Genomic DNA, 25,535 nt, shown 5'->3' on the forward strand with positions numbered 1-25,535 from the left:
ACCCTTGAAATTACCAGAACTCCTCGTGTTGGTAAATTTGGCATTGAAATTTACCAGCATCACTTCTGGGATACTCATAATAGAGTATTGTGCTGAAAGTGCAGGAAAATCCACTAAGGCAAAAATTATGTTTCCACAGTTTGGATGGATTGACATATCAAGGATTTAGGTTTACCACTCATAAATACAGTAGTGCTCTAGCGTAGGGGTTATCAGTTAAATATTGGTTTACAAGTTTAGGCTTACTATTTCATCCAGGTAGTGACCCCCACACCAAAGGCCGGCAGACCTTGGGAGTAAGTGATATCAACCTACACATCAATCAATAAATCATCTCAGTTTAATTATGAGTTTTTCAGTCAATAATGAGAGTTGGTGTGAGTTAAAAATCTTTATTTATAAATCTTTTAGTAGCTCAAAACTTTATTGAACTCAGCCTAAAATGTCATCAATCTCAATCAATTAGTAATAAATCATGGTAATCAATCAATACAGTATAAATAAATTATGTGTGTTCCATGAAGGAAAAGTCCCTAATATGAGTCTCAATTTAGGAAGGGCAAGAAAAAGGTGTCAGTCAGAACCCATAAAAAGCTCCATATAGATAATAAAGTATAAAGCTTCGGAATCAAATCTCAATTTTTATTCAAAGTGGAACTTCCCTTAAAGAAAATGTAATGAAATTCAGTAGTGTCTCAAAGCAGCATAAGTTCAGGAAGAGAGAGAGTGTCTGCAGGGTGTTGGAGCAAGGGAATCTGAGTCTACTTTATGAACACACACTAATAAAACACAGCAATCTAAACTTTTGCAACATGTATTGTCTTCTTCCTTGCCTCAGCCAATCAGCAAACAGTGTCTTCGTAGGAACAGAATAATTTGATGATCTCAACAAGAACACAATAGTCCTCAGTCAACACTTTTTTTAGTGAATTATTTTTATCAAAGTGTGCATACATGGGCGAGAGTTCTCACCATTGATTCTACTTGAAGAAAACTTCAGTTTATGTTTAGAGTTTTGCATCTTTATATTAAATCACAAGTTACCTATTGATTGTTATACTAAGCCATTATGTGCTTTAGAAACATGTTGCTGAATTACACTAAAATATTTTAATAGATTAAAAGTAAAAAGGTTAAGAGTTGCTGATATATGCAGCTCATCTTTACTATATAATGAAATTGCATCTTCACATACATGATAATATCCCATCCAACTCTCTAGTCTTATTAAGACCGCATAATGAATAAAGTGATTCTATCCTTGTACAAGATGTATACACACTTTACACATGGATTAATCAATTTAAGAGATCTAATTTTCTCAATAAATCATCCTCCTTAATACTTCCTGTATTGGACTGGGATAGCAATAAAAGGTGCTGGTGCACAATGAGACAGTCTAGCAAGGTATGTTGAGAGAGTTTTTCTCTTCTTTGTACGAACAACACATCCTCTCTTTTCCTGGTGCACTGTGCAATAAACTCAATGCATCTAGAAATGGTGAATCCCAAAGTCTGAAAAGCATTTACCTATAACAAATTGTGAGTTTCAGTCCTTCGAAAGCAATGTGGCAGGGAGGCAGAAGGCATCGGTTGAGACTTAAAGAATACAAAGGCACCCACCCACTAATACATTTAAATTTGCTTTTTAGAGTGCTCCTGTAGGCTCACCTTGCAGAGCAGGCATCTGATTAGTTTGCTTTTGAGTGTCCTATAACAAATTATAATAAGATGTTTAAACCGATCTTTTAGCAGATGAGATCAGTGTGGGGGGGGGGGGGGGGGAGGGAGCGAAATAGTTGTAAAATCCCATATTTAAAAATATGGAAGCCAGCACACTTTTTGTTGAACTGATACCCATGCTTACATTTTTGGGAATAAATTGATAAAAAATTGGAAAACAATAGTGAAGTAATGTACCACTGAAATCCTAGAGGTGGGCGAGTCACTGAAGTCTTCGGGCAGGCTTGAACCTGAAGCCTGGCTCGGGCAGAGCTCGAGGTTTTATTGCAGCATCAAGCCCATAATCAGTTGAGCTTTCATATGGCTTCTTCCTGCCTCCTTCCTGCTTCCTTACCCCTACCCAGGATCTGGCATTACTATGAGAGCTGCTGAGCTACTGAATCAGGTTCCATCTCTGCGTCAGCTCAACATACTGTGATTCTGGGCACATCATCGAATTTCCCTGTGCCTATAACCAATGCATGTGACCTTGTGTAATGTACTTGGTGCTCGTGCAAAGTACTCAGTCTTCAGGATTTAAAAACTGCAGAAAATGAACTATGAGGTAAAAACAAAACCTCAGTATAAGCAAAGACATATAGGGGGTCATTCTGACCCTGGCGGCCGGTGACCGCCAGGGTCACCGACCACGGGAGCACCGCCAACAGGCTGGCGGTGCTCCCAAGGGCATTCTGACCGCGGCGGTTCAGCCGCGGTCAGAAAGGGTAAACCGGCGGTCTCCCGCCGGTTTACCGCTGCCCCATTGAATCCTCCATGGCGGCCGAGCGCGCTCCGCCGCCATGGGGATTCAGACACCCCCTACCGCCATCCTGTTCATGGCGGGAAACCCGCCATGAACAGGATGGCGGTAGGGGGTGCCGCGGGGCCCCTGGGGGCCCCTGCAGGGCCCATGCCAATGGCATGGGCACTGCAGGGGCCCCCGTAAGAGGGCCCCACAAAGTATTTCAGTGTCTGCTTTGCAGACACTGAAATACGCGACGGGTGCAACTGCACCCGTCGCACCCCTGCAACTACGCCGGCGCAATTCTGAGCCGGCGTCCTCGTTGCAGGGGCATTTCCGCTGGGCCGGCGGGCGCTCTTTTGGAGAGCGCCCGCCGGCCCAGCGGAAATGTTTGAATGGCCGCCGCTGTCTTTTGACCGCGGTGCGGTCATTTGTCGGCGGTACCTTGGCGGACGGCCTCCGCCGTCCGCCAAGGTCTAAATGACCCCCATAGAGACCCATTTCATGGCTGTTAAACCTGTCAGCTTTAGGAATATCTTCCCTCAAACTTTTGCCTTCCTATTCAATTTTTTCTGATCTTGTTTTTGCGGGCCTTAGACTCTGAGCATTTTACTACTGATAACCACTACTAAAATGCACAAGGTCAATCCTCAAAACATGGTAATATTGGCTTATCCCAAATGGGAATATTTAATCGGAGGAAGATCCTTCTCTCACCTAGCTGCCAAGACCTGGAACTCCCCACCGCTCCACCTTCCCTAGACCCAAGACCTCTTGACATTCAGGAAACGCCTCAAGACATGGCTTTACGACGAGTAGCTCCCCGCCCACCCAGCGCCTTGAGACCCTAACAGGTGATTAGTGTGCTCTAGAAATCCTTGACTGATTGATTGATTGATTATAAGTCCCAAGTATAGTGGCACTATGTGTGCCCAGGACCTGTAAATTAAATGCTACTAGTGGGTTTGCAGCACGGATTGTGCCACCCACTTAAGTAGTCCATTAAACATGTCTAAGGCCTGCCATTAGAGCCTGTGTGTGTGCAGATTTAAACTGCCATTTTGACCTGTCAAAATAAATCTGATGCTAGGCCCAACCCTTCTATTTTAATACATATACGTCAACTGTAGGTTAGGTCCTGGACAGCCCAGGGGGCAGGCTACAATGTATTTAAAAAGTGGGACATGTACTTTTAAGTTTTACATGTCCTCATACTGAAAAATCTTAATATCGTTTTTCACTACTGCAACGTCTATCTCTCTCATAGGATAACATTGGAGTTGCCTTATTATATTTTATCAGTATAATTTAGAAATAGGAAGAGATAATCAGTTCATGTTTGGTGTCTCAGAAATCACATTTTGAAATCTTAACTTATGGTGAAGTCGGATTTTTAATTATAATTGTGAAAAGGCCAGTTTTAGAAAGTTGCCGTTTACTTGCTTTAACCATTAGTGCCTGTAGCCTTTCTCTGGTCACATGACTGCTTGTAGGTGACAGTTAAGCGTTGTGTATTCCTCCTACATAACCACACACAAAAGGGAGCTTAGGTGTGCCTGGATAGGCCATCACTGGCCGGATGGGAAAGTGAAACAGGCAAAGCCCAACTTACACGTGAATAGGCTGTGTCTTGCCTCCACACAAAAGGCTGTATACGCCCAGTAGTTAGTCTAGAGCCAGGCCAGGGAAAGCTGGATGCCTGGGGACTTCAAAGTGAAACCTCTACAAGCTTGTTCCCCACTTCAAAGTCACAACTGGGTATAAATACTGGACCTCAGACACCAACTCTTGAGTACATTTCTGGACCTGTGGATACTCTGCCAGGAAGACAAACTGCTATGCTGCTACAAAGGCTACCACTCTGCTGGACTGCTGTTCTAAAGAAACGTCTGCCCTGCTGTGTTGACCTGGTGCTTGCTGTCCTCTTGCCTGGGGAGGAAGAACTGGACCCTCAACTTCATCTAGAACCCAGCACCCCAAAGTGAGTCCAAGGGCTAGTCTGCTGTCCTCCTGCTATGAGCCTCAGGGACATAAAAGGCTCTGCAAACAGCTCTTGGAACCACCTACAGAAGGTTTCTGCCCCCCCATGTGGTGGCTATCAGTTCCCGGACTCTTGGTGTGGCTCACAGGCTCTTGCATCAAGGCACCAACACTGCACCACTCATACCGAAAACCATTGTGAGCCATCTCCAGCCTGTCTCTTTGCACAGCAGCATTGACTGTCTGTGAGGTCCACAGGCCTGCCCGTCCATGACGCAGGCCTGCTCTTTGCGCCACATCAACAGCCTCCTACAATGCTCTCCTTGCTCCTCGCAGCCCTCTCCAACACAAACTGGACTCTTGACACAAACTTGAGAAAGTAAACCTTCAGCTGGACTAAGATGGTTCTGTATTTGACCTGCGCTCCATGGCGGTTGGCCTGAATGATTGACTTTGACCTGGTCCATCGTGACCAGATAGGTGTGGTTCGGGCTTTGTGATTTTAGGCGTTATTTTCAACTTGATTCTTTAATAATTCATAACTCTGGTTCTAATGATTGAATTTTTGTCATTTAGGTGTTGTTTTATTTACTACATTTTGTTCTGTTTTGCTAACCTGGTGTGGGTCTTATCAGTGGCGTAGCGTGGGTTGTCAGCACCCGGGGCAAGGCAAGTAATTTGCGCCCCCTAACCCGTGGATTTTAGCACTCGTGAGTGCGAGCGCGCCTCCCCCAGATGTTGCGCCCGGTGCGGCCAGCCCCCCCTGCACCCCCCACGCTACGCCACTGGGTCTTATTATGTGGTGTTTTCACCATTTTACTGATTGAAGTGTTGCAGAAATGCTTTACACATTGCCTCTAAGTTAAGTCTGACTGCTCCGTGCCAAGCTACCAGAGGGCTGAGCACAGGTTATTTTGGGGGGTTGCTAGTGTCTTACCCTGACAAAATTGTGCTTGCTACAGACCAGGGCTCACACCCAGTCAACCAGTAACCCAATTTCTTACACTGGCTAATTTGTACAAAGTGAAACCAGAAAACCCCGGGTACATTGCTCCTTCCTCTTTAAATTGTAGGATCTTAACCAAATACTTTATTTCACCAAAACTCTTTTTTCTGCATCATCATGTATAAAAGCAATTTCAAATCTGTAAGTTCAGACTACCAGTTACACAAACCTATCACTTATAATAAGTACTTCTCAGTGCAATGCTATGATGTGCCTTATTATTGTTAAAGATTCCACATGTTAAGGAAACACTTGTTTTAAATTTGATGAGAATGTACTATGCCTTGTGTGATGTTTGTTGTATTATTTACATAGCATATAACTTAAGGGCTTGGCTTGTACTGGAGCTCTAAAATCTGAGCCAGACTCTTGGCTCGGCTCTGGCTCATCTCTCCCTGGGAATTTGTTGGCTCGCCCACCTCTATGAAATGCCTTGGCCTTCTGTTCTTCATATCCAAGAACAAAATGGAGGTGAGCATAGCCAATCACATTTGTATGAAACACAAACAGAGCACAGGACTAGAGAAATTGTCTTAGGTATCTGTTAGAGAGAATAGGGGATCCTGTTTTACAATACTTCAGAGGACCCACTGCTGGACGGGGTATACTAAACATACTCCAATTTATGCAAATCTTTGTGACTGAGAAAGTGATACATAAGAGCGAGTAGAAAAGGAAGAAAATGTTTTAACTGCATAGCTGAATAGTTGCTTTTCTGTTAAGAATACTGGAAAAAAACTGAAACAATTTTGGAGCATTCTGCCTATTGAAATGTGTTTCAATCTTAAAGCTATCATGTATCAAATGAGAAATATTTTACATTTTCTTTTCATTTCATTTCACTGTAGGCACAAGGCAATTGTAAATCCAATGGATATCCAGACCTCCAGTGCTGTCCTTTGGACCTGCATTAAAGCCATGGCCATCTGGGTGATCTCCATGCTGCTGGCAGTCCCCGAAGCCGTGTTCGCTGAAGTGGCACATATCAACGATACTGATAACGTCAGCTTCACAGCATGCATACCTTACCCCCAGACTGATGAGTTGCACCCGAAGATCCACTCCATAATGATCTTTCTCGTCTATTACCTTATCCCTCTCACCATCATTAGTGTCTACTACTACCACATTGCGAAGACCCTAATCAAGAGTGCGCATAATATTCCAGGGGAGTACAGTGAACATTCTAAGAGACAGGTACACTGGCTTGTTATTGTACTTCCTGTGCACTGCACTGTTGTAAATACCTAACCATATAGCAGAGAACAAAGAGTCTTACTAATTTTCTTTTAATGTGTTAAGTCGTTTCTTTAAGGGGTATGTGTTATTCTTTCAGCACTTCAGTGAACTGTTATGTTAGGTTTGAAGAAGGCATGACAAATAGAACTTAGGTATAGCTTAAAGCTCTTGTTAGATATTCTTTGAAAGTGACCTTCTGTTCTCCAAAGGACTTTGATCAAAATTGAGCTTGGATAGTTCAAATTTTAGGGGTTTCCTGAATTTTGTACCAGAATATTGTAACCAAATTATCATCTGACAAATATTTCGTCCTAAATAATCTTATAAAAAAAATCATCTCATGGAGTTCATAACAGAACATCTACACCAATGGAACAATATTTTTGTAAGTGATAATTAGGGCACAAAATGTGTGTCAACGTTCTCTGAAGTACTCTCTGAAATTTACATTTCTAGATTTCCTGAAGTTCTAAGGCATACCATGCAACATATTTCACCTAAAGAAACATGTTGATACACTTTCCACAATAATAACATTTTCTCTTGGAGAACCGCTTTTTCTACTCTATTTACCTGTAGGGCTGTCTCGCCGGAAATACACTCCTGCCTTTGATAGCAGCAAATTTAAATGTGTTTTCAGGGAGGGCGATTACCTGCAAGAGGTATGTGAATACCAACAAATGTATGATTTGGAAGATCACCTGCTGCTCCACTGTGCCTTGCCCAGAAATGACAAACAACCCCCCACTCCTCCCTTAACCCTAAAATTTAACTGGGGCAATTCAACAATTTCAAATGGGTAAGGGCACATTCCACAGCAGCTATCTCCGCTCAGCAGCATTGTGGTTTTATTTTGCCAAAGTGCTTTTTTGGACAACTGAATTTTACTTAGATTCACTAAATGCATTTATAATTTATAATTCAGAGGTGTAATTCTGTAGGAAAATGTTTTATTTCCCTCCAAAAACACACAGGGAAACGCTTGCTAAAAGTTTTATTTTTATTTTTTTATCTTGTCGTTTGAGTAGAGATGATCAAACTATATGTCTACAGACAGGGATATTATTTAATCTGAGACTTTTATACAGCAGTGCCTCTGCTTTCCGCAGACCTAATGCTTTTAGATGAAGACGTGGACATTGCGTACACAGCTGCTGGGGACCGTAAGTGTGCATTAGTGCCCCGGGCATTTTCAGGCTGAATGAACTGTGCCAACAGAGCATCATTTACCGACTGTCAATCTTCCTTTTTTTGTGAACATGATCTTCAAAGTGATTCCTGTTACGATGACAGCATTGAATACTTTAGAGGTATAATGTATGAAAATTGTGAGTTGCCATTTAGAAGTCATTCGTCCGGTTCTGTTGCTCAGAGATTGTGCCGTGCTGCCCTCTTTAGTGACAGGAGTCAGGTGATATAATGTAGGCGGCAGTGGCAGAAACTGGCAAGATCAGGACAGGGCGTCTCTTCTGTAGTTTACAATAGCTCCAGTGTTTTACCACCTGTTCTGATATTCCTTGAAGGCTTAGGAAAATAAAACATTAGACGAGGACTTGGGAAGGAATGAAGAGCCTCCTCAAGGTGGCACCTCGGAAAAACATTAAGATTCGATGCCAATCGTCCATTCAAAGTCATTAGGCGTGTGGTGGAAAAGCAGACCCATGAGGATGTTTCACTTTTCCTGCAGCCTAGATGGGTACGGCATCTTGAACCTGCTCAATGCCGAAGTTTGACAGAACGCATTGTTAAGAGACAAACTGGCCTACTTCTTTTAGGATAGTAGTGAGATTAGGGGTGTGGTGTATAGATTCACTTGACTAGCTGACACCCTACTTTACAATGTTAATTTTAAAGCTAGGTATCCAGATTGGTCAGTCCTATAGAAATCCCTTGAAAAAGAAATCAGATGATTTCACTTCCAGAAGTCACCATGTTAAGCTTGGAATAAGTAAATTCATTTACACAGACACGTCCATCTTGATTCGACTGAAGTACAGTGTGTCATTTTGCAGGACAGCACACTAATAATTAAAATTGTTACCAGTTTGACAAGCACACAGTCTAGGCAAGCGTTTTAGGAATCCGTCATGTACCCACTGCATCTGAGGCCAGCAAAGGCCCATTCCCACAAAACATGCTTCAGACATGGAAGAGTATACAGAAATTCTTCTTCATAAGTCTCACATACGACAGGCCCAGTATGGGAAACATGGTGGAAACTATTTTTAGGTCTGCCGTAAGAAATACCCTAACAACCATCATTCTGTTCTTTTTAATCTTATTTTTATGCAGATACAAAGGGTTTTCAGTATTCAGACCAACAAGGTGATTGGGACAGCACTAAATAGGCCTTCATAGCAAATTTCATATAGCAATTGAAAGTTCATGTGACACGAAACTCGTGAGGAATGAGGAAAAGGCATGCTGGGGTACAACACTGTGGCCCTCATTACAGCTTCAGGGTCTCTTTTAAAGACCGCTGAAGCCGCTGCATCCAGCGTACCGCCAGTGCTGGTGGTATGCTAGCCGCCCTATTCAATTAATCAATCAAAAGAATTTATAGAGCGCGCTACTCACCCGTGAGGGTCTCAAGGCGCTTGGGGGGCTCAAGGGGGGGGGGGGCAAGGAGGGTCACTGTTCGAACAACCATGTCTTGAGGTTCTTTCTGAAGAGCAGGAGGTCTTTGGTTTTGCGAAGGTTGGTGGGGAGGGAGTTCCAGGTTTTGGGGGCGAGGTAGAAGGACCTGCCTCCTGTGGTGGTGCGTTGGATGCGGGGGACTGTCGCTAGGGCGAGGTCAGCTGATCAGAGGTTGAGTGTGGGAGTGTGGAAGTTCACTCTTTCATTGAGGTAGGTTGGGCCGGTGTTGTGGAGGGATTTGTGTGCGTGGATGAGGATCTTGAATGTGATTCTCTTGTCTATGGGGAGCCAGTGAAGGGATTTGAGGTGTGGTGAGATTCGTTCATGGCGGGGGAGGCCAAGGACGAGGCGTGCGGCTGTGTTCTGGATTCTCTGGAGTTTGCGTTTGAGTTTGAGTTTGGTGCCGGCGTAGAGGGCATTACCGCAGTCTAGTCTGCTGCTGATGAGTGCATGGATGACTGTCTTCCTGGTCTCTGGGGGAATCCATTTGAAGGATTTTTTTAGAGTGCGGAGTGTGTGGAAGCAGGAGGAGGTCAGAGCATTGATTTGCTGTGTCATGGAGAGGGAGGGGTCCAGGATGATGCCGAGGTTGCGTGCGTGGTTTGCGGGGGTGGGTGCAGGACCTAGGGCGGTGGGCCACCAGGAGTCGTCCCATGTGGTTTTGTTGGGGCCAAAGATGAGGATCTCGGTTTTGTTAGAGTTAAGCTTGACGTGGTTAGATGTCATCCAGTTGGCGGTGTTGAGGAGGTTTTGGCGGTGGTGGGGTTGCGGGTGAGGGAGAGGATGAGTTGGGTGTCATCTGCGTAGGAGAGGATGGTGATTCTGTGTGATCGGAGGATGTTGGCTAGAGGGCTCATGTAAATGTTGAAGAGTGTGGGGCTGAGGGAGGACCCTTGGGGGACTCCGCAGATGATCTTCGTAGCGGTGGAATGGAAAGGTGGAAGGTGGACTCTCTGGATCCGGTCGGTGAGGAAGGAGGTGAGCCAGTCTAAGGCTTTGTGGTGAATTCCTATGTTGTGGAGGTGTGAGTTGCGGAGTGTGTGGTGGCAGACAGTGTCAAAGGCTGCGGAGAGGTCTAGGAGGATGCCTTTGTCGACTTTGGTCCTGATGTCGTCAGTGCATGTGATGAGGGCGGTTTCCATGCTGTGGTTCTTGCGGAACCTGGATTGTGAGGGGTCAACAGTGTTGTTTTCTACGAGGAAGTGGGATAGGCGGGCGTTGACTAGTTTCTCTGCAACCTTGGCGGGGAAAGGGAGGAGGGAGATGAGGCGATAGTTGGAGAGGATCTCCGGGCCGGCTTTGTTTTTTTTTAGGAGAGCGGTGATTTCTGGGTGCGTCCAGGGGACTGGGTAGGTGGCGGAATCAAAAGAGGAGTTGATTATGTCGCGGAGTATGGGGGCGATGGTTGGGCTGGCTTTGTTGTAGATGCAATGTGGACAGGGATCGTAGGGGGATCCGGAGCGGATGGAGTTCATGTTTTTTTCGGTTTCTTTGTGTGTGGGGGGGCCCAGGTGGTGAGTGTGGTGGGGGGATAATGAGTGGGGGTTGAGTTGGGTGAGTGAGGGGTGTGTGTGGTGAGTGTGTGTGGTATGAAGCTGTTGTGGATGTCCAGGATTTTGTGGTGGAAGTGGTTGGAGAGGGCATCACATAGGGGCTGTGTGTGTAAGGGGTCTATGTTGCTGGCTTTGGGTTTGGCTAGTTCATTAATGATGGTGAAGAGTTCTTTGCTGTTTTGAGAGTTGTTGTCAAGGCGTGTCTTGTAGTGATCTCTTTTGGCGGGGCGTATGAGTTGGTGATGGGTGCGAATGGTGGTTTTGAGGGTGGAGAAGTTGGTTGTAGAGGGTTCTTGTTGCCATATTTTCTCCGCTTGGCGGCATTTGCGCTTGGAGTCTTGGAGTTTGGGGGTGAACCATGGGGCATTATTGATGTTGTGGGTGGCGATGTGTTTTCTGAGGGGGGCTAGTGTGCCTGCGCAGGTAGTGATCCATTTAGAGAGGTTGTGTGCTCCTGTCTTGGGGTCGTTGGTGTGGGGGGGGTTGTGAGCCAGTTGGGAGTTCAGGCGTTCTGTGGGGATCTTGTCCCACGTGCGGTAGGGTGTGGTGTGTTGATAGTGGTGTGTGGGGGGTTTGGTGAAGGAGAAGTGGATGCAGTGGTGGTCAGTCCAGAGGAGTTCGGTGGTGTGGGTGTAGGCTATGTGTTGGCTTGAGGTGAAAATTGCATTGAGCGTGTGTCCTGCTGAGTGGGTGGGTGCGGTAACCAGTTGTTTGAGTCCGAGGTTGATGAGGTTGTCTATGAGGGAGGTAGAGTTGTGGTCTTGTTGGTCCTCCAAGTGAAAGTTGAAATCACCGAGGAGGATGTAGTCTGTGGAGGTGAGGGCGTGCGAGCTGATGGTGTCGGCGATGGTGTCGCAGAAGGCGGGGCGTGGTCCTGGTGGTCTGTAGATTAGTGTACCTCTAAGGGTGGAGTTGTTGTTAATGTGGGTCAGGAAGTGCATGTGTTCTGTGTTGCCGATAGTGTCTTGGGAGCTGGTGGTGACTTTGATGGTGTCCCTGTGTAGGATGGCGATGCCACCACCTGGCCTGTTGAGGCGGTCTTTGCGTTGGAGTTTGTATCCCTTGGGGGTGGCGGTGGCTATGTCAGGTTCCGAGGAGGGGTTGGTCCAGGTTTCCGTGAGGAAGGCGATGTCAGGTGAGTGTGATGTGATAAGGGTCCAGAGTTCTATGGCATGTTTGTGAAGGGAGCAGGTGTTGAGGAGCAGGCAGTTGAGGTGGTTGTAGTGGGTGGTGTTGGTGTGGTGCATGAGGGTGTTGTTGCGGGGTGTGTTCTGGTTGTGGGGTGGTGTGCTGCAGGGCTGGGTGGTGGGGGTGGGGGCAGAGCAGGTGTGTAATGCGTTGGGGGTGTTGTGTTTGTTGTCGGGGTCGCTATGGTTGGTGTGTGGTGTGAGAGATGAGGAGCAGAAGTGACAGGTGTGGCAGGTGAAGGGGCCATGAGTGTGTGTGGGGCTGGAAAGGCTGCAGGTGGGGCGAGGCCCTGGGTTGAGTGAGTGGAGGGTGTGGGGGGAGTAGATTTGTCTGAGGGGGCCAGGGGCCTGGCACTGGGTGTGATCTTGGCGCAGACGGGCTTGCCTTTGGCACGCCTTTGGCGTGCCAGCGGCACGTCCACGCCGTGGCTGCCATAAATGGGGAGGAGGGAGAGAGTGGGAGCTGGGAGGAGGGAGGTCTGGGTGAATGGGAAGGCTGGGGGGGTGGGGCTGCGGGTATTAGCAGCGGAAAGGGAAAACAGAGGAGAAAGGCAAAAGGACGGTGAGGAGGTAGGGGGAGGTGGGAGGGGCCACAGGGATTAGCAGCGGCAAGGGAAAACAGAGGAGAAAGGCAAAAGGACGGTGAGGAGGTGGGGGGAGGTGGGAGGGGCCGCGGGGATTAGCAGTGGCAAGGGAAAATAGAGGAGAAATGCAAAAGGACGGTGAGGAGGTGGGGGAGGTGGGAGGGGCCGCGGGGATTAGCAGCGGCAAGGGAAAACAGAGGAGAAAGGCAAAAGGACGGTGAGGAGGTGGGGGAGGCGGGAGGGGCCGCGGGGATTAGCAGCGGCAAGGGAAAACAGAGGAGAAAGGCAAAAGGACGGTGAGGAGGTGGGGTGAGGTGGGAGGGGCCTCAGGGATTAGCAGCCCCAAGGGAAAACAGAGGGGAAAGGCAAAAGGACGGTGAGGAGGTGGGGGAGGCGGGAGGGGCCGCAGGGATTAGCAGTGGCAAGGGAAAACAGAGGAGAAAGGCAAAAGGACGGTGTGGAGGTGGGGGGAGGCGGGAGGGGCCGCGGGGACGCAGTGGCAGGGGATGTGCGAGAGAGGAGAACGGAGGGAGAAGGACGTGGTGCATGGCGGCAGCGCGAGGAGCGACCTGCCTGCTGGAAGCCCTATTAGGAGTTTTCAACTGGGCCAGCTGGCAAAAACAGCATTTCCGCCCACTGCCCCAACGGGAAAATCACCACAACATTGACGCAGGATCGTAATCGAGCTGGCGGCAATGTTGTGGTACGTCGGGTGCAACATCACCTGTCCCGCAATTCACTGCCCGTAATTCGTGCAGTGAAAAGCGTGACGGGGCTATCTATGAGGGTCAAAGTTAAATAAAAACGTGGGACAGGCATGAGCTTAAGATGCATGCAAGGAGGCAGTGTAACTCAGATGACATTACTTCAGGTCTATTACTTTCGCATACATTGGCCCAGACTATAGTAACCTGTCAACACACTGTAGAGATTAGCCTACTGTATCTGAAAAATAGAATTCTTAAACTCTGCAGGACTGTTTACAAGCCAGAGCACTCAGCTAAAGGCACAGCTTCACCAAACCAGCATCAAGTTCTGTCATTTCAGCTGTCTGCAAAATGGCTATGCAACTACATAGTACATGCACCATTAAGCCGGGAACTACAGGAGGAGAAAATGAAGCTTAACAGCAGAATAATCTTCTAGTTCTTCATCCTCCCATTGCTGGGGAACAAAGATGAAGAGGATGTTCAAATGTCAAACTATGTCAGCTTTCATTAACTGTAGTGCATTGTCACTGTGATCTCACAGTTGCATTATAATATTCTATCAAGAAAGCAAGAACAGGCATCTAAACCTGTGTGGATCTATCCATACAGGACAACATTTCTCTTAGATTAATATTGTTCTTGAAAATGGTCTGGTATATTATGTTGATGCCACTCATGGCTTTGTTGCCTTGTGTTCTTCATGTCCTACTTGATGCAAACTGGACTTGTGTTTACCTGCATTGTCTGATTAGGTGTGCACTAGAGCATGAATGCCATGGTGACTGGTTGATTTAGGTGCAATAGAGTGTACAGCAATAGTGTCATCTATGTGAGCTGCATATATGTAGAGCGTAAGGTCTCGGGGAGTGTTCTGACCTTGCATCTGCATCTGCAACATACTTCATATGTATGTCCTCAAAATCCAAGGCTGTAATGCACTTTTCACTTTCTCACCACCTCCAAAAATGAGCACACACTCAGAGAGAAGAGGGCCAGTTTTGGAAATGTGAGAAAGGGCATGTGATAAGAGAGAAAAGAGAAATAGAACACCAGCATGGTGATTCTTCACTTCTGTAGATAAAAGATGCCAGTAGAATATTGTGAATATCTACAAGATATAGCTACATCCTAAGCAACTTGTCATACATAGAAGGTTCAATGCATAACTATAATAGTGAATGGATTTATTTTGGCAATAGGTATTTGTAACTAACTCTCTGTACTTTGAGCCTGTTATTCCTGAAACTATAACTTGTATAACTATCTTAAGATTCATCACTGTCCTGTGCAAGATGAATTACAGTTGACTTTCTTAGTATGGCATGTTAACCTACAGTGTTACCATTCTAATGTTCCATAGTGTTGGCAGTGTGTGTGCTCAAATACTATATCTGTGACACACACACATATATATACATATTTATTTATATATATATATATATATATATATATATATATATATATATATATATATATATATATACATATATACAATACACTTGTCCTTTAACGTCAAATGACAAGTCCCAGAAACTCCAAGTATCCAATTCAAAAGTTCCTTTTACACGTTTTGGCCGTAGCCTTGTTCACGGTATGGAGAGGGAGTTTGACACATCCTTTAATACACAAACCAAGAAAGAAACTTAATAAAACCAAACAACGGACCACTGTTAACACATATTTTGATTGCTCACGGGCTCCGTGAGCGCCATCTTGGAGTGGGTCGCTCGTTCCCTAATCAAATTCATTCATGGGCTGTGCAGATCTTACAAAGTATTTATGTTCAGGTACCATAATGTCATAGACTAAGCAGATCTTACAAAATATTATTATTCCGATGGAAGAATATCACACATTAGCGGACTTTGATAAAATAATATGACTGCAATGGAAATGTCATAACTTAATGCATTCGCCACATTTTCAAAATTAATTGCATATTCCATTTCACACAATCTCTATAATTCTAATGAAAACAAACATCAGTATAAATAAACCGAGTGCACAATAATATTGGAAGGTTATTTGACCTACTCTCCACCAACACCTGTCTTGCCCTAGTGGCTATAACATCTCCTTTACCCTATCATTGTTACCAGACTGTAAAATAATGTTAGTGGAGAGTTACTTAACATAGTAATTAAGAAAAATAATATGTTGCACATCATCTTTTCTAACGAATACTAAAGATACTAGTTGCCCCCATAGAGATTAATATATTTGTCTAATCCACCTATAAAGTTTGAAAGTAAATTCTCCGGCTCCTACTATAGCGACATAAATTCCCACATAATGCTGTAATAGCCCAGTATGGCGCTCAACCTACAGACCATAAATAGTAAATAGTAATCCTCACCTAAGTGTAAAACTAAAAGACAATACAAGTAAATAGAATATTGTTAAAGTAAGTGTGTGCAAATTACCCCATAAAAACATGTCAAACATTAGATGTCCTCAAACCTTCAATTCAGCCCACATGTACTGCCAATTCCTCACTCATATTCAGACCATCAGGGGTTCTACACTCAAAATAAATCAAGAATATGTTTTGATTCTAGTATATGTAACTTGTGCTCTCTATTCTATCCTCTAATATCCTGCTTTACTGCATCTATTACAACATAATGGATCAGATTGTCACTCCAAAGAAGCAGTTCATCAAAGTGTCTGGCCACTGGGTATTGCTGATTAATGTGTCTAATGGCTTGTTTATGTTCCAAAATTTGTCTTTTAGCTTTGTGTATAGTACTGCCCACATATAGCTTATTACATGGGCTGATCAGACAATATACACAATACTTGGTCCGGCAACTAAATGTCCTCCTAATGGTATGTTTCCTCTTTTGATTGGGAAATGCCAGTTTAGTGCAATTAAAGCTATTGATACAAGCCTTACACCTCATGCAGCAGTAAAAGCCCCAATCATTCTTTTGATTCTTCAGTACCTCCCATGTGACCATGTTATGACACAAACAATCTCTTGGTGACTGACTTTTAGGAAAGGTAACCTGAGGTGTGTCATGCAGATATGTGTTCAACACAGTATTAGTTTTCAAAATGTGTCAATTCTCCTTGAATATATTCCTGATGTGATAAGCACAATTGGAATATGTAGTTATGAACCTCACCTAGTCAAAGTCTTCTACATTTCCTCTTACTGTTGGATATATCAGTTCTCTACACGTAATGCTCTCCACTTTTTTCACAAGCTTGATCAATTACTTTCCTACTGTACCCCCGTTCCATAAATCTCTGTATCATGATTTCTTTTCTCAGTTTCAAATGCCAGTTGGGTACTCCAATTGCGTTTAGCTCTCAACATTTTTCCATAGGGGATACTGTACAATAAGCTAGCTGGAATAGCACTCTTAGCATGTATTAAGCTATTAGCAGCAGTAGGCTTTCGATGTAATTTACTAATCAAAAGTTCACCCATAGCTTCAATTTCTACATCCAGGAATACAATGGACTTCCTACTCATTTTGCTAGTCAATTTGATATTATACAAGTTGTGATAGAGACTTAAGACAAAATTATTAGTAGAGCACTCATCTCCTTTCCAAATTATAAAAATATCATCAATTAATCCCACATGATAGCGTGATCATTAAATTCTGGCATCTCGACGGACACCAGTTACTCCGACCAACCCATTAACAGATTCACATAGCTGGAGCGAAACAGGTGCCCATCGCTGTTCCTTGCTTTTGTTCATAAATCGTATTGTCAAATATGAAAAAGTTATTAGTCAGACAGTATCTCATCATATCAAATACAATGTCTGTATGCAACAAAAGCAAAATAGATCTTGCTCCCAAGAAAAGTCTGGTTGCTTCTTTGCCAGGGTCATGTCCAATGCTAGTATATGGACTAGCCACATTCAAAGTTAACAGCATGATACTAATTCTCCCAATGTATATTTTCAATTAGATTAAACAAATGGGTGGTATCTCGAACATATGCAGGCAGCTCTGTAACAAATGGCCTTAGGTAGTGGTGAGTATATTTAGACACTATTGGCCTTCCAGGTGGATGTTGTGCATCTTTATGTAACTTTGGTAATAAATACAAGACTTGCCTGCGTGGGTGGTCACATTTCAAGAACTAATACTCCTCCCACTCTAGTAGTCCTGTGTCCTTCAAATCAACTAACATTGCCCAGTACTTATGATATGACTCTACAGTTTCACTTTTATTAGATATCATGTAACATTCAGTATCATCCAGTTGTTTCCAGCCTTCCACTAAATAATCTTCCTTGGACAAAATCAACACAGTCCCACCTTTATCTGACTGTTGAATCGCAATTGATGGGTCACTCATGAGGTCAGTAATTATTTCCCCTTGATTCATGCAGAGATTATTCCACATCACCTGTCTGGCCTTTTTCTAGTTCCTTTCAATGCAACAATGGCCCCCCTTCCAAATACAGCTATAGCAGTACAGTGAACAGCAGGGGTAAAAGTTGATCTGGGTTTGAAAGTACTAGGGCAGGAATGATCTACCTCTATATGGAGATTCATCAAATTCAAAACAGGATCGTCATTTTGAACATTTTCTTCATCTAAGGAAGATAGTACATATAACAATTTCAATGTCTTCAATACATAACTTACTATGAGTATTTGTCTTCCTTACTTCTAAAGGCTCCATTGGTCTCACATGGAAGCATTTTTTGAGTTTGAGTTTTCTGAGGAAGAGAAATAGATAAATTCTTGTTTGTGTGGAACCCAGACTATAAGAAGGACATAAAGATAGTCCTAATGGCATTAAATCAATGTTTTCTTTGGAAAGCCTACATTTAGACAAATTAATCACACTCATTTGTGTTGTTGTCTGGGCCTTGCTGTCATACCCACTGGCTTGAATCCTTCTTTTCCTGCTCCTGGCTTTGGTTTTTCTTTTCCTCTTCCTCCACCACTTCTGCCACGACCCCTCCATGGTTTCTGTTCTGTGTGACCTGTTTTTTCTCTGTTCAACATTTGAAATTGTCATAAAAATACACCTATTAATGGAACTATCTAAGTTGAGGTTATCAGGTATCCCTGCATCAGACACATCAGAGAGCTTTGGCATATCACTCTCCACATTCTTTCTCCCCACAGTCCTCTCAGTATTCTTGTGGGTTGATTCTCATATTGGCCTTCTGTGAACAAATAGTCATATTTTCTATGGAAGGTAAGTGTTCTTTCTGCCTTTGTAATCATGTATGAATTTCTGTTGTTATTAGCCCATTCCTTGAGCATCTCAGGGTCTGGATCTTCATACGCTGGCAGTGTAAAAATTCTCAATCTCCTCGCAATGCGTTTTACATCAATATACATTTAGAGAGACTCAGCCTCCCATAATTTGGCCAGTTCTTTCCTAGGTAGGCACTTTAAGCGTTCTTGTAGACGACCTATTTTCATTGGGGTAATCACATTCTCTTTGGCACCCTGTGGGTCTGTTACCATCACATTTTGTGTAAAGAAAAGTTTTTTGGACATCTCCTTCGTTCTAGACTCCAGCGCTGAGGCCATATTACCACCCGATATTATTTGATAATTTGGAAACCGCAACTTGGTGTCACGCAGGCAGATACTTCTGTTTCCCTGTCTATGTGACTCTGCTCCGTCTGTGCTTAACACACGGGAACGAGAGAGGGTACTCACTGGGAACTTTGTACAAACCCAGATCAGTCCTCCAACTCAGGCGGAGTCAACTTTGTCACTGTGGCACCTCCTCTCTTGATCCTCCCCCATGCTTCTGCTGACTTGTTTTACTGGCGTCTCACTGCCCGGACACTCCAAGTGCCGGACCAAGTATTGTATATATTGTCTGATCTTTCCCCTAAAAAATAGTTTGGGCCCCAGGGAATAGGGTCCATGGGGCCAAAATTTACCTTGGGGGTCACGCACCCCCTTCCCTAAAAATTACTTTGGGCTCTAGGGATAGGGTCCTTAGGGCCAGAAGTGGCTCGGGCAGGGGCTGGTTCCCCCTCCCCTTTAAACACAATTTGGATCCCAGGGAATGGGGTCCCCGGGCCGAAAATGGCCAGGGGAGGGAGACAATGTGCCCCAAGGTGTCCTTGTTTGGTTTGGTATAAACTGGAGATAGCTTGTTTGGTTCTGTCTTTGATAGGAGCCTAAGTGAGAGTGCACAATCATGGATCAAGGAGATTGTGTAACCATATCTGATGAGGTATGATAAGTATCTGCGAGGGTCCATTCAAGCCATTTACCACTGGTGCATCTCCAACCAAATATAGGGCCTGATTACGAGTCTGGCAGCCCTAGGACCGCCAGACTCGCTGTCTGACCTCCAGATTACGACCCTGGCAGTTGGACCACCAGGGGACCGCCATCCCCACCATTAACATGGTTCCCCACGGGGTTATGGCTGTTGGAATTGTAACCAGCCAGGGCGGCGGTAAACTCAGCACCCACTGGCTGATTACAACTTCACTTTCTGCCAGCCTTTTCATGGCAGGGACCCCATCATGAAAAGGCTGGTGGAAAGTCAGCGCATTGGGCCACAGTGAGGCCCCTTCACTGCCATGCCCAGGGCATGGGCAGTGCAGGGGGGCCCCTGCCCAGCACTGTCAGAATGTGCACTGTCTGCTTTGCAAACAGTCCGCATTCCGGGGGTGCTGGTCAGGCCCTTCCATGCCACAGTGTAGGACTCTGCTCCCTTATTGGAGCAGAGTCCTATATCTTAGCACTGTTCCCTCTGGACTGACTGGCGCGATCGACAAAGCACATACGTGGCAGTCCTGGCAGGGCTCCAGCAGCCCCAAACATTATACACTTGCCACGTCAAACGACAATGCCCGGACACTCCAAGCGCCAGACCAAGTATTGTATATATTGTATGATCCTTCCCCTAAAAAATACTTTGAGCCCCAGGGAATAGGGTCCATGGGGCCAAAATTGACCTTGGGGGTCACGCAACCCCTTCCCTAAAAAATTACTTTGGGCTTTAGGGGATGGGGTCCTCAGGGCCAGAAGTGGCTCGGGCAGGGGCTGGTTTCCCCCTCTCCTTTAAACACAATTTGGATCGCAGGGAATGGGGTCCCCAGGGCCGAAAATGGCCAGGGGAGGGAGACAGTGTGCCCCTTACTTCTGAAAGGTGCTTCATGCTCCAGTGGACAGTTTCATTTTTTGATTTTGTAATGCATCTCATTTTCCTTTAAGGAAAATGGGCTGCATTAAAAAAAAAAAACTGCTTTATTTAAAAGCAGTCACAGACATGGTGGTCTGCTGTCTCCAACAGGTCAACATCTCTGTGAGGCGTGCCATTCCCAAGGGGGTTGCAAATTGCAACCTACCTCATGAATATTCATGAGGTAGGGCATTTGCGACCCTCTTGCGAATCTCAAATAGTGTCATTGACACTGTGCAACATAAGGTTTTGCGACTCGCAAAACCAAACTTTAGTACATGTTGCCCTTAGGGCCAGATGTAGGAAGGTAAAAAATTGTGACTCGGAAATAGCGACTCCATGCGAATCACTATTTCCGACTCGCAAAACAAAATGCCAGAAAGACTCGCCATTCCAAATAGCGAGTCGCAGAGGTGTCGCACCGCATTTTGCGACCTCCATTTTTAGCGAGGTCGCAAATTGCGCGAAGGGTGTGGTCGGTGTCGCAAATTGCGACTGACTTGCAAATTGCCTGCAGGTGGAACAAAACAGTTGGAATACCCACTTCCTGGCTCTCGGTGATGACATCAGAACCAGTAAGTAACGAAATAGAACTGGGAGGAGGGAGGAACACACCCAGCCCAAACTGCAGAGCCACACCCAGGCGAGAGGAGCTGCAGCAACAATGGAGAAGGAGACACCCAGTGCTGGCAGGAAGAGAAAAATCAAGTTCTCTGACAAGGAGTTGGAGGTACTAACTGAGGAGTGCTGCCTGCACCATGACCAGCTCTTTGGCAAGGCAGCAATGAGTGTCCCTGACACCCAAAAAAAAAATATGGCAAGACATCCAGGACAAAATAAATGCCATTGGGGTAAGCCACCGTACCCTGGATGAAATTAGGAACAGGTGGTATGACCTTCGCTCCAGGACCAAGGACCAAGGAGAGGGTTGTGGAGCGCATGAGGGAGATGCAGGGCACTGGAGGAGGAAAAACTTTGCTACATCTGGCCCCTAGTTTCTTCCCAGCTATGTGGTGTATTGTAATTGTGAATATAATATGTTAGTTTCATGTGTTACTTTTTTTGAGCTAGGGTGACACCGCCGCTTTAATTCACATTAGATGTAATGCAACCCAGTTGTGAATGCGTGTAATTTATTTATTTGGATATTTATGTGTTTATTTAAATATACCATGATTTATTACGTTCTTCATTTGCTTTTTAATCAGTTCTTTTCGCCATTCATTTTTCTGGTAGCGCAACTGACAGTATTTCACTCTTCCTGCCCATTAGAGGATGCTTTCTTGAAATCTTTAGGTTGATGCCCCACCTTGGTATTATATAATGTGACTAAACTCTTATCAAGAAGGTACCTGCTTGTGTCTCAGTCCTATTTATGTGATGAGACGCGTGTTCAACGTTTCATCTGGGGATCCTCTGTGTTCCAAGGTGGATCGTTAGGGCTCACATGGATCTCCTTGCATTATGATCCTTATGGGGTCCAACAGAGAGTCTTTTTTACATCAGCCCAACCCATAGCCAATCCCCTTCAACACGTGTCTGTTGAACTGTGCACCCTGCTTGGTCTCTTCCCAGACTATGGCCCATATTATAAGTTACACAGAGCAGTATCCCTGGGTGCATTACTACTCCACCTGATCATAAATACAAAGTGCTCCTGCACTCAGATGTTCCGATATGGGACCACTTGGCCCGATTTCCGATTTTACTGACTGGAAAATCCACCCAGTAAAATCACTTTAGGTTTGGGCTGCAAGTGCCTGGCCTTGGTATCTCGGTATCCCCTTTCTTACGCCAGGTGGAGCCATTCATGCTCCTACATTCCATGCCATATCCCAGCCTTCCCTCTGCCACCCCCCTTCCCCCCCAGCACCGTCCATCTACCCCTCATCTCCCACGACCCCTACTATCAATTATAACCTGCGTAGAGTCGGAAGTAAATGAGAGTGTTTATTCCCATGGAAATTGAAATTCCGAGCAGAAACAACGGGTCCGCACAGTTTCTCTACATTATGTGGGGATTAACTTGCAATAAGTGGATTTAGTTGCTGAAATACTGTCCAAAGTTCCGGCAACACGAATTTCTGCCCTAGTGGTAATTGAGGCCTATGTGGTGAAGAAGGCAACAGTGGTGTGGAATCCAGACAAAGGTAGTCTTTTTCCGGAGATCTGGTACCGTTTTACACTTAAAATAAAAATGTTACAAATTATGTGTCTCCTTTCTTCTACTTAATGAAGTGAAAATTGGAGCGAGCACATTGTGTGAGGAAATAAGATGTGTTTAAATAGCATCTAGGAATCCAATAACAACCTCAAATCTCGTTAATAAATGCCTGTGTATGACCGAAAGAAGGAACAAATGTGCACCTTGTTGCAAATTTGCTCAGGTCTACAAGATATCAGCAAGCATTCCGGATTGAATTACCAGTGCATACAACAGGAAAGAAATCAGGCTTAAGCCAACTCTTGTTCGGAAGGCACCCCAACCTTCATTGTCACCGATGATGAAGGAGAAAGTTGTTTTTATATTACTACTGTATACATTCACAAAACCTTTGAAAAACACGTTATTATATAGCTCACTCAAGCAATTGTTGTGAAACTCAAACTTTTGTTTCCTGAATTAACATATGAAAACACGACACGACTTCCTAACACTGCAGCCACAGCTCTGAAGCTGACTTGGCATATGGTCTCCTTGATGCTGAGATGATAAACAATGTGATTTTATTAAACGAAAAAACACTTTCTGGCACCGCGTCTTCCGCCTTTTGTTCCATGTTCCTTGCGTATCTCTGCTCAGAATTGTGAGAAAAACACAAGGATTTTTTTTTGTTCCCGTAAAGAAAAATGACAAAATAAATAAACCATTCTTGTTTACGAATATACCTCAATGTCCGCTTTCCCCTTTGTATCACCTTTTGTGCAGGCAAAACTAGTTTTTGTTGTAAAGCGAAGTGACCACCATTAAATCAAGACTATACATTCTCTTCAGCTCCATTGGTCACACTAGCACCGTTGTGCTTGTCACAAAATTTGTTTTCTCTCTTCTCCTGTGGGACCCGCTCAAGTGTAGTTTTAAACTATGTCGATAGATGGAGCCTCTGGTACTGGTACTCCCACCAGAGAAAGACGATAGCACATATATATATATATATATATATATATATATATATATATATATATATATATATATATATATGAGACAGTTCAACAAATACACAAAAGTGTCAAAGTTGAAATTCAAAGGGTGAACCGAAAAATAATCCTACATAAATGCATAGTTTCAACTGAAAAAATATCCCTTACCGGAAAAGAAATGCAATAAACAGTTTTTCAACTTCTGACGCACTTCCCCCGTGGTTTTGACTACGACATGCCACTCTAGATCGCAGCCTTTTTGGCTCATATTTATACTTTTTTAACGCCGCATTTGCATCATTTTTTGATGCAAAGTGGTGCAAACTTACCAAAAACAATTGTATTGTGTAAGTTTGCACCGATTTTGCGTTAAAAAATGACGCAATTGTGACGCTAAAAATATAAATATGGACCTATGGCCGATATTTATACTTTTTAGCTCCGCATTTGCGTCGTTTTTTACAATTGTATTTTGTAAGTTTGAGCCGATTTTGCGTCAAAAAACGACGCAAATGCGGCGCTGAAAAAGTATACATATGGGCCTAAGAGTGATGGGAAAGGACATTCTGGAAGGATGACAGGGCGAGAAGGATAATACTTAAGGTGGTGAAGGAAGTGCCGGAGACAATGGTTTTTGAACAAAAATAACATAGAAAAAGTCGCATTTGTCCTGGGAGGGCGGGGGAATCATGGTTGGGAACACGAAGGTGGGGAGAAAGAGAGCATGTGAGGGAGGGCATTTACATGCTTCAAATGTGAAGGCAGCCAAGCGAGCAAAACACCAGAAAATCACTGAAAATAATGAATTCTGAGGTGAATGATTTCAGGCAGACCTTAAGGTATACACATAGATTTCTCACCTAAGGTGACTGAATGAGGTATGATAAGGTAAATAAAGCAAATCCATCCCCAGTTGGAAAAATGGAGACATGCCATTAAATGAATTGTAATTTCAGGGTCTTGAAACAAAACTATTAATGCGTTGAGTATGGAGGCATTTTAGAGGCCCCGTATTTTAGTATAGGGAAGCATTATATCTCAACTTTGGACTGCTTTTTTGCCCTTGTAAAGGGAATCGAATGAGAAGAGTCGGTTTTGAAGACCTTACCGTAGTAGTTGAGAAGAGACAACATTCATAATATCTTCTGGTATTTGACAAAATTCACTTTATTTTAGCTTATTTGCACATCCATGTAGCGAACGAGATATGAGAAACTAGACCTTGCAAATGGGCTACCTCTAAGTGATGTTTTCTCCAATATTTAATTTAAGCATTTTATATTAGCTACCTGCACATTTTACCTTCTAACAGCAGTATAGGCAAAACGTGTGAGGAGTACCAGCATGTGAAATCAAATTATACCTATCCTTGTGATGGCACTATGCGTAATATATGTTTAATGTCTCACAGAAGAGTACTATATTAACTTTACAATGGTCTATTCCAGTGGTTCCCAACCTGTGGTCCAGCCTCCTCAGGTCTGCTTAGAAAATTAAGTATTATTAACCGAATAGGTCCCCAACTTTCAGTAATGACTCAGTGGAGGGGTCACCAGATTCCAATAATGATTCAGCAGTGGTCCCTGGGTTCCAGTAATTATAAAGTGGGGATCCACAGAAGTCAAAAGGTTGGGAACCACTGGTCTATTCAGTCCGGTCCTCAATTGCATAAACTTAACTGAGGAGAAATATTGTATTCCATCAAAAATCTGGTTTGGCTTGCTGGCACAAAAACTGCTCATCCACATGAGGAAGAGATGCAACTTGTTTCCATTTTTATTAGGGTTGAGCCGCTTTAGGTATTAGAAAAGGGCTCAGAGCCCCGTCGACATCACGTCAGTGTCTTTCATTGGCATGTTGGCTTGCCTGTTAGAATCCGCTTCCTTTGATTAGTG

At 44.3% G+C, this 25,535-nt stretch overlaps 1 protein-coding gene across 1 annotated transcript in view; it reads left to right on the plus strand.

The window, feature by feature from the left end:
• NMBR (neuromedin B receptor) overlaps positions 1 to 25,535 on the plus strand; it is a 423,166-nt gene that overhangs the window by 395,780 nt on the left and 1,851 nt on the right. Inside the window, exon 2 of the mRNA XM_069234302.1 lies at positions 6,298 to 6,646. Within this exon, the coding sequence (XP_069090403.1) occupies positions 6,298 to 6,646 (349 nt within the window). The remainder of the gene's footprint in view (positions 1 to 6,297; positions 6,647 to 25,535) is intronic.

Source organism: Pleurodeles waltl, chromosome 5 (genome assembly GCF_031143425.1).
Source record: "Pleurodeles waltl isolate 20211129_DDA chromosome 5, aPleWal1.hap1.20221129, whole genome shotgun sequence".
NCBI lineage: Eukaryota > Metazoa > Chordata > Amphibia > Caudata > Salamandridae > Pleurodeles > Pleurodeles waltl.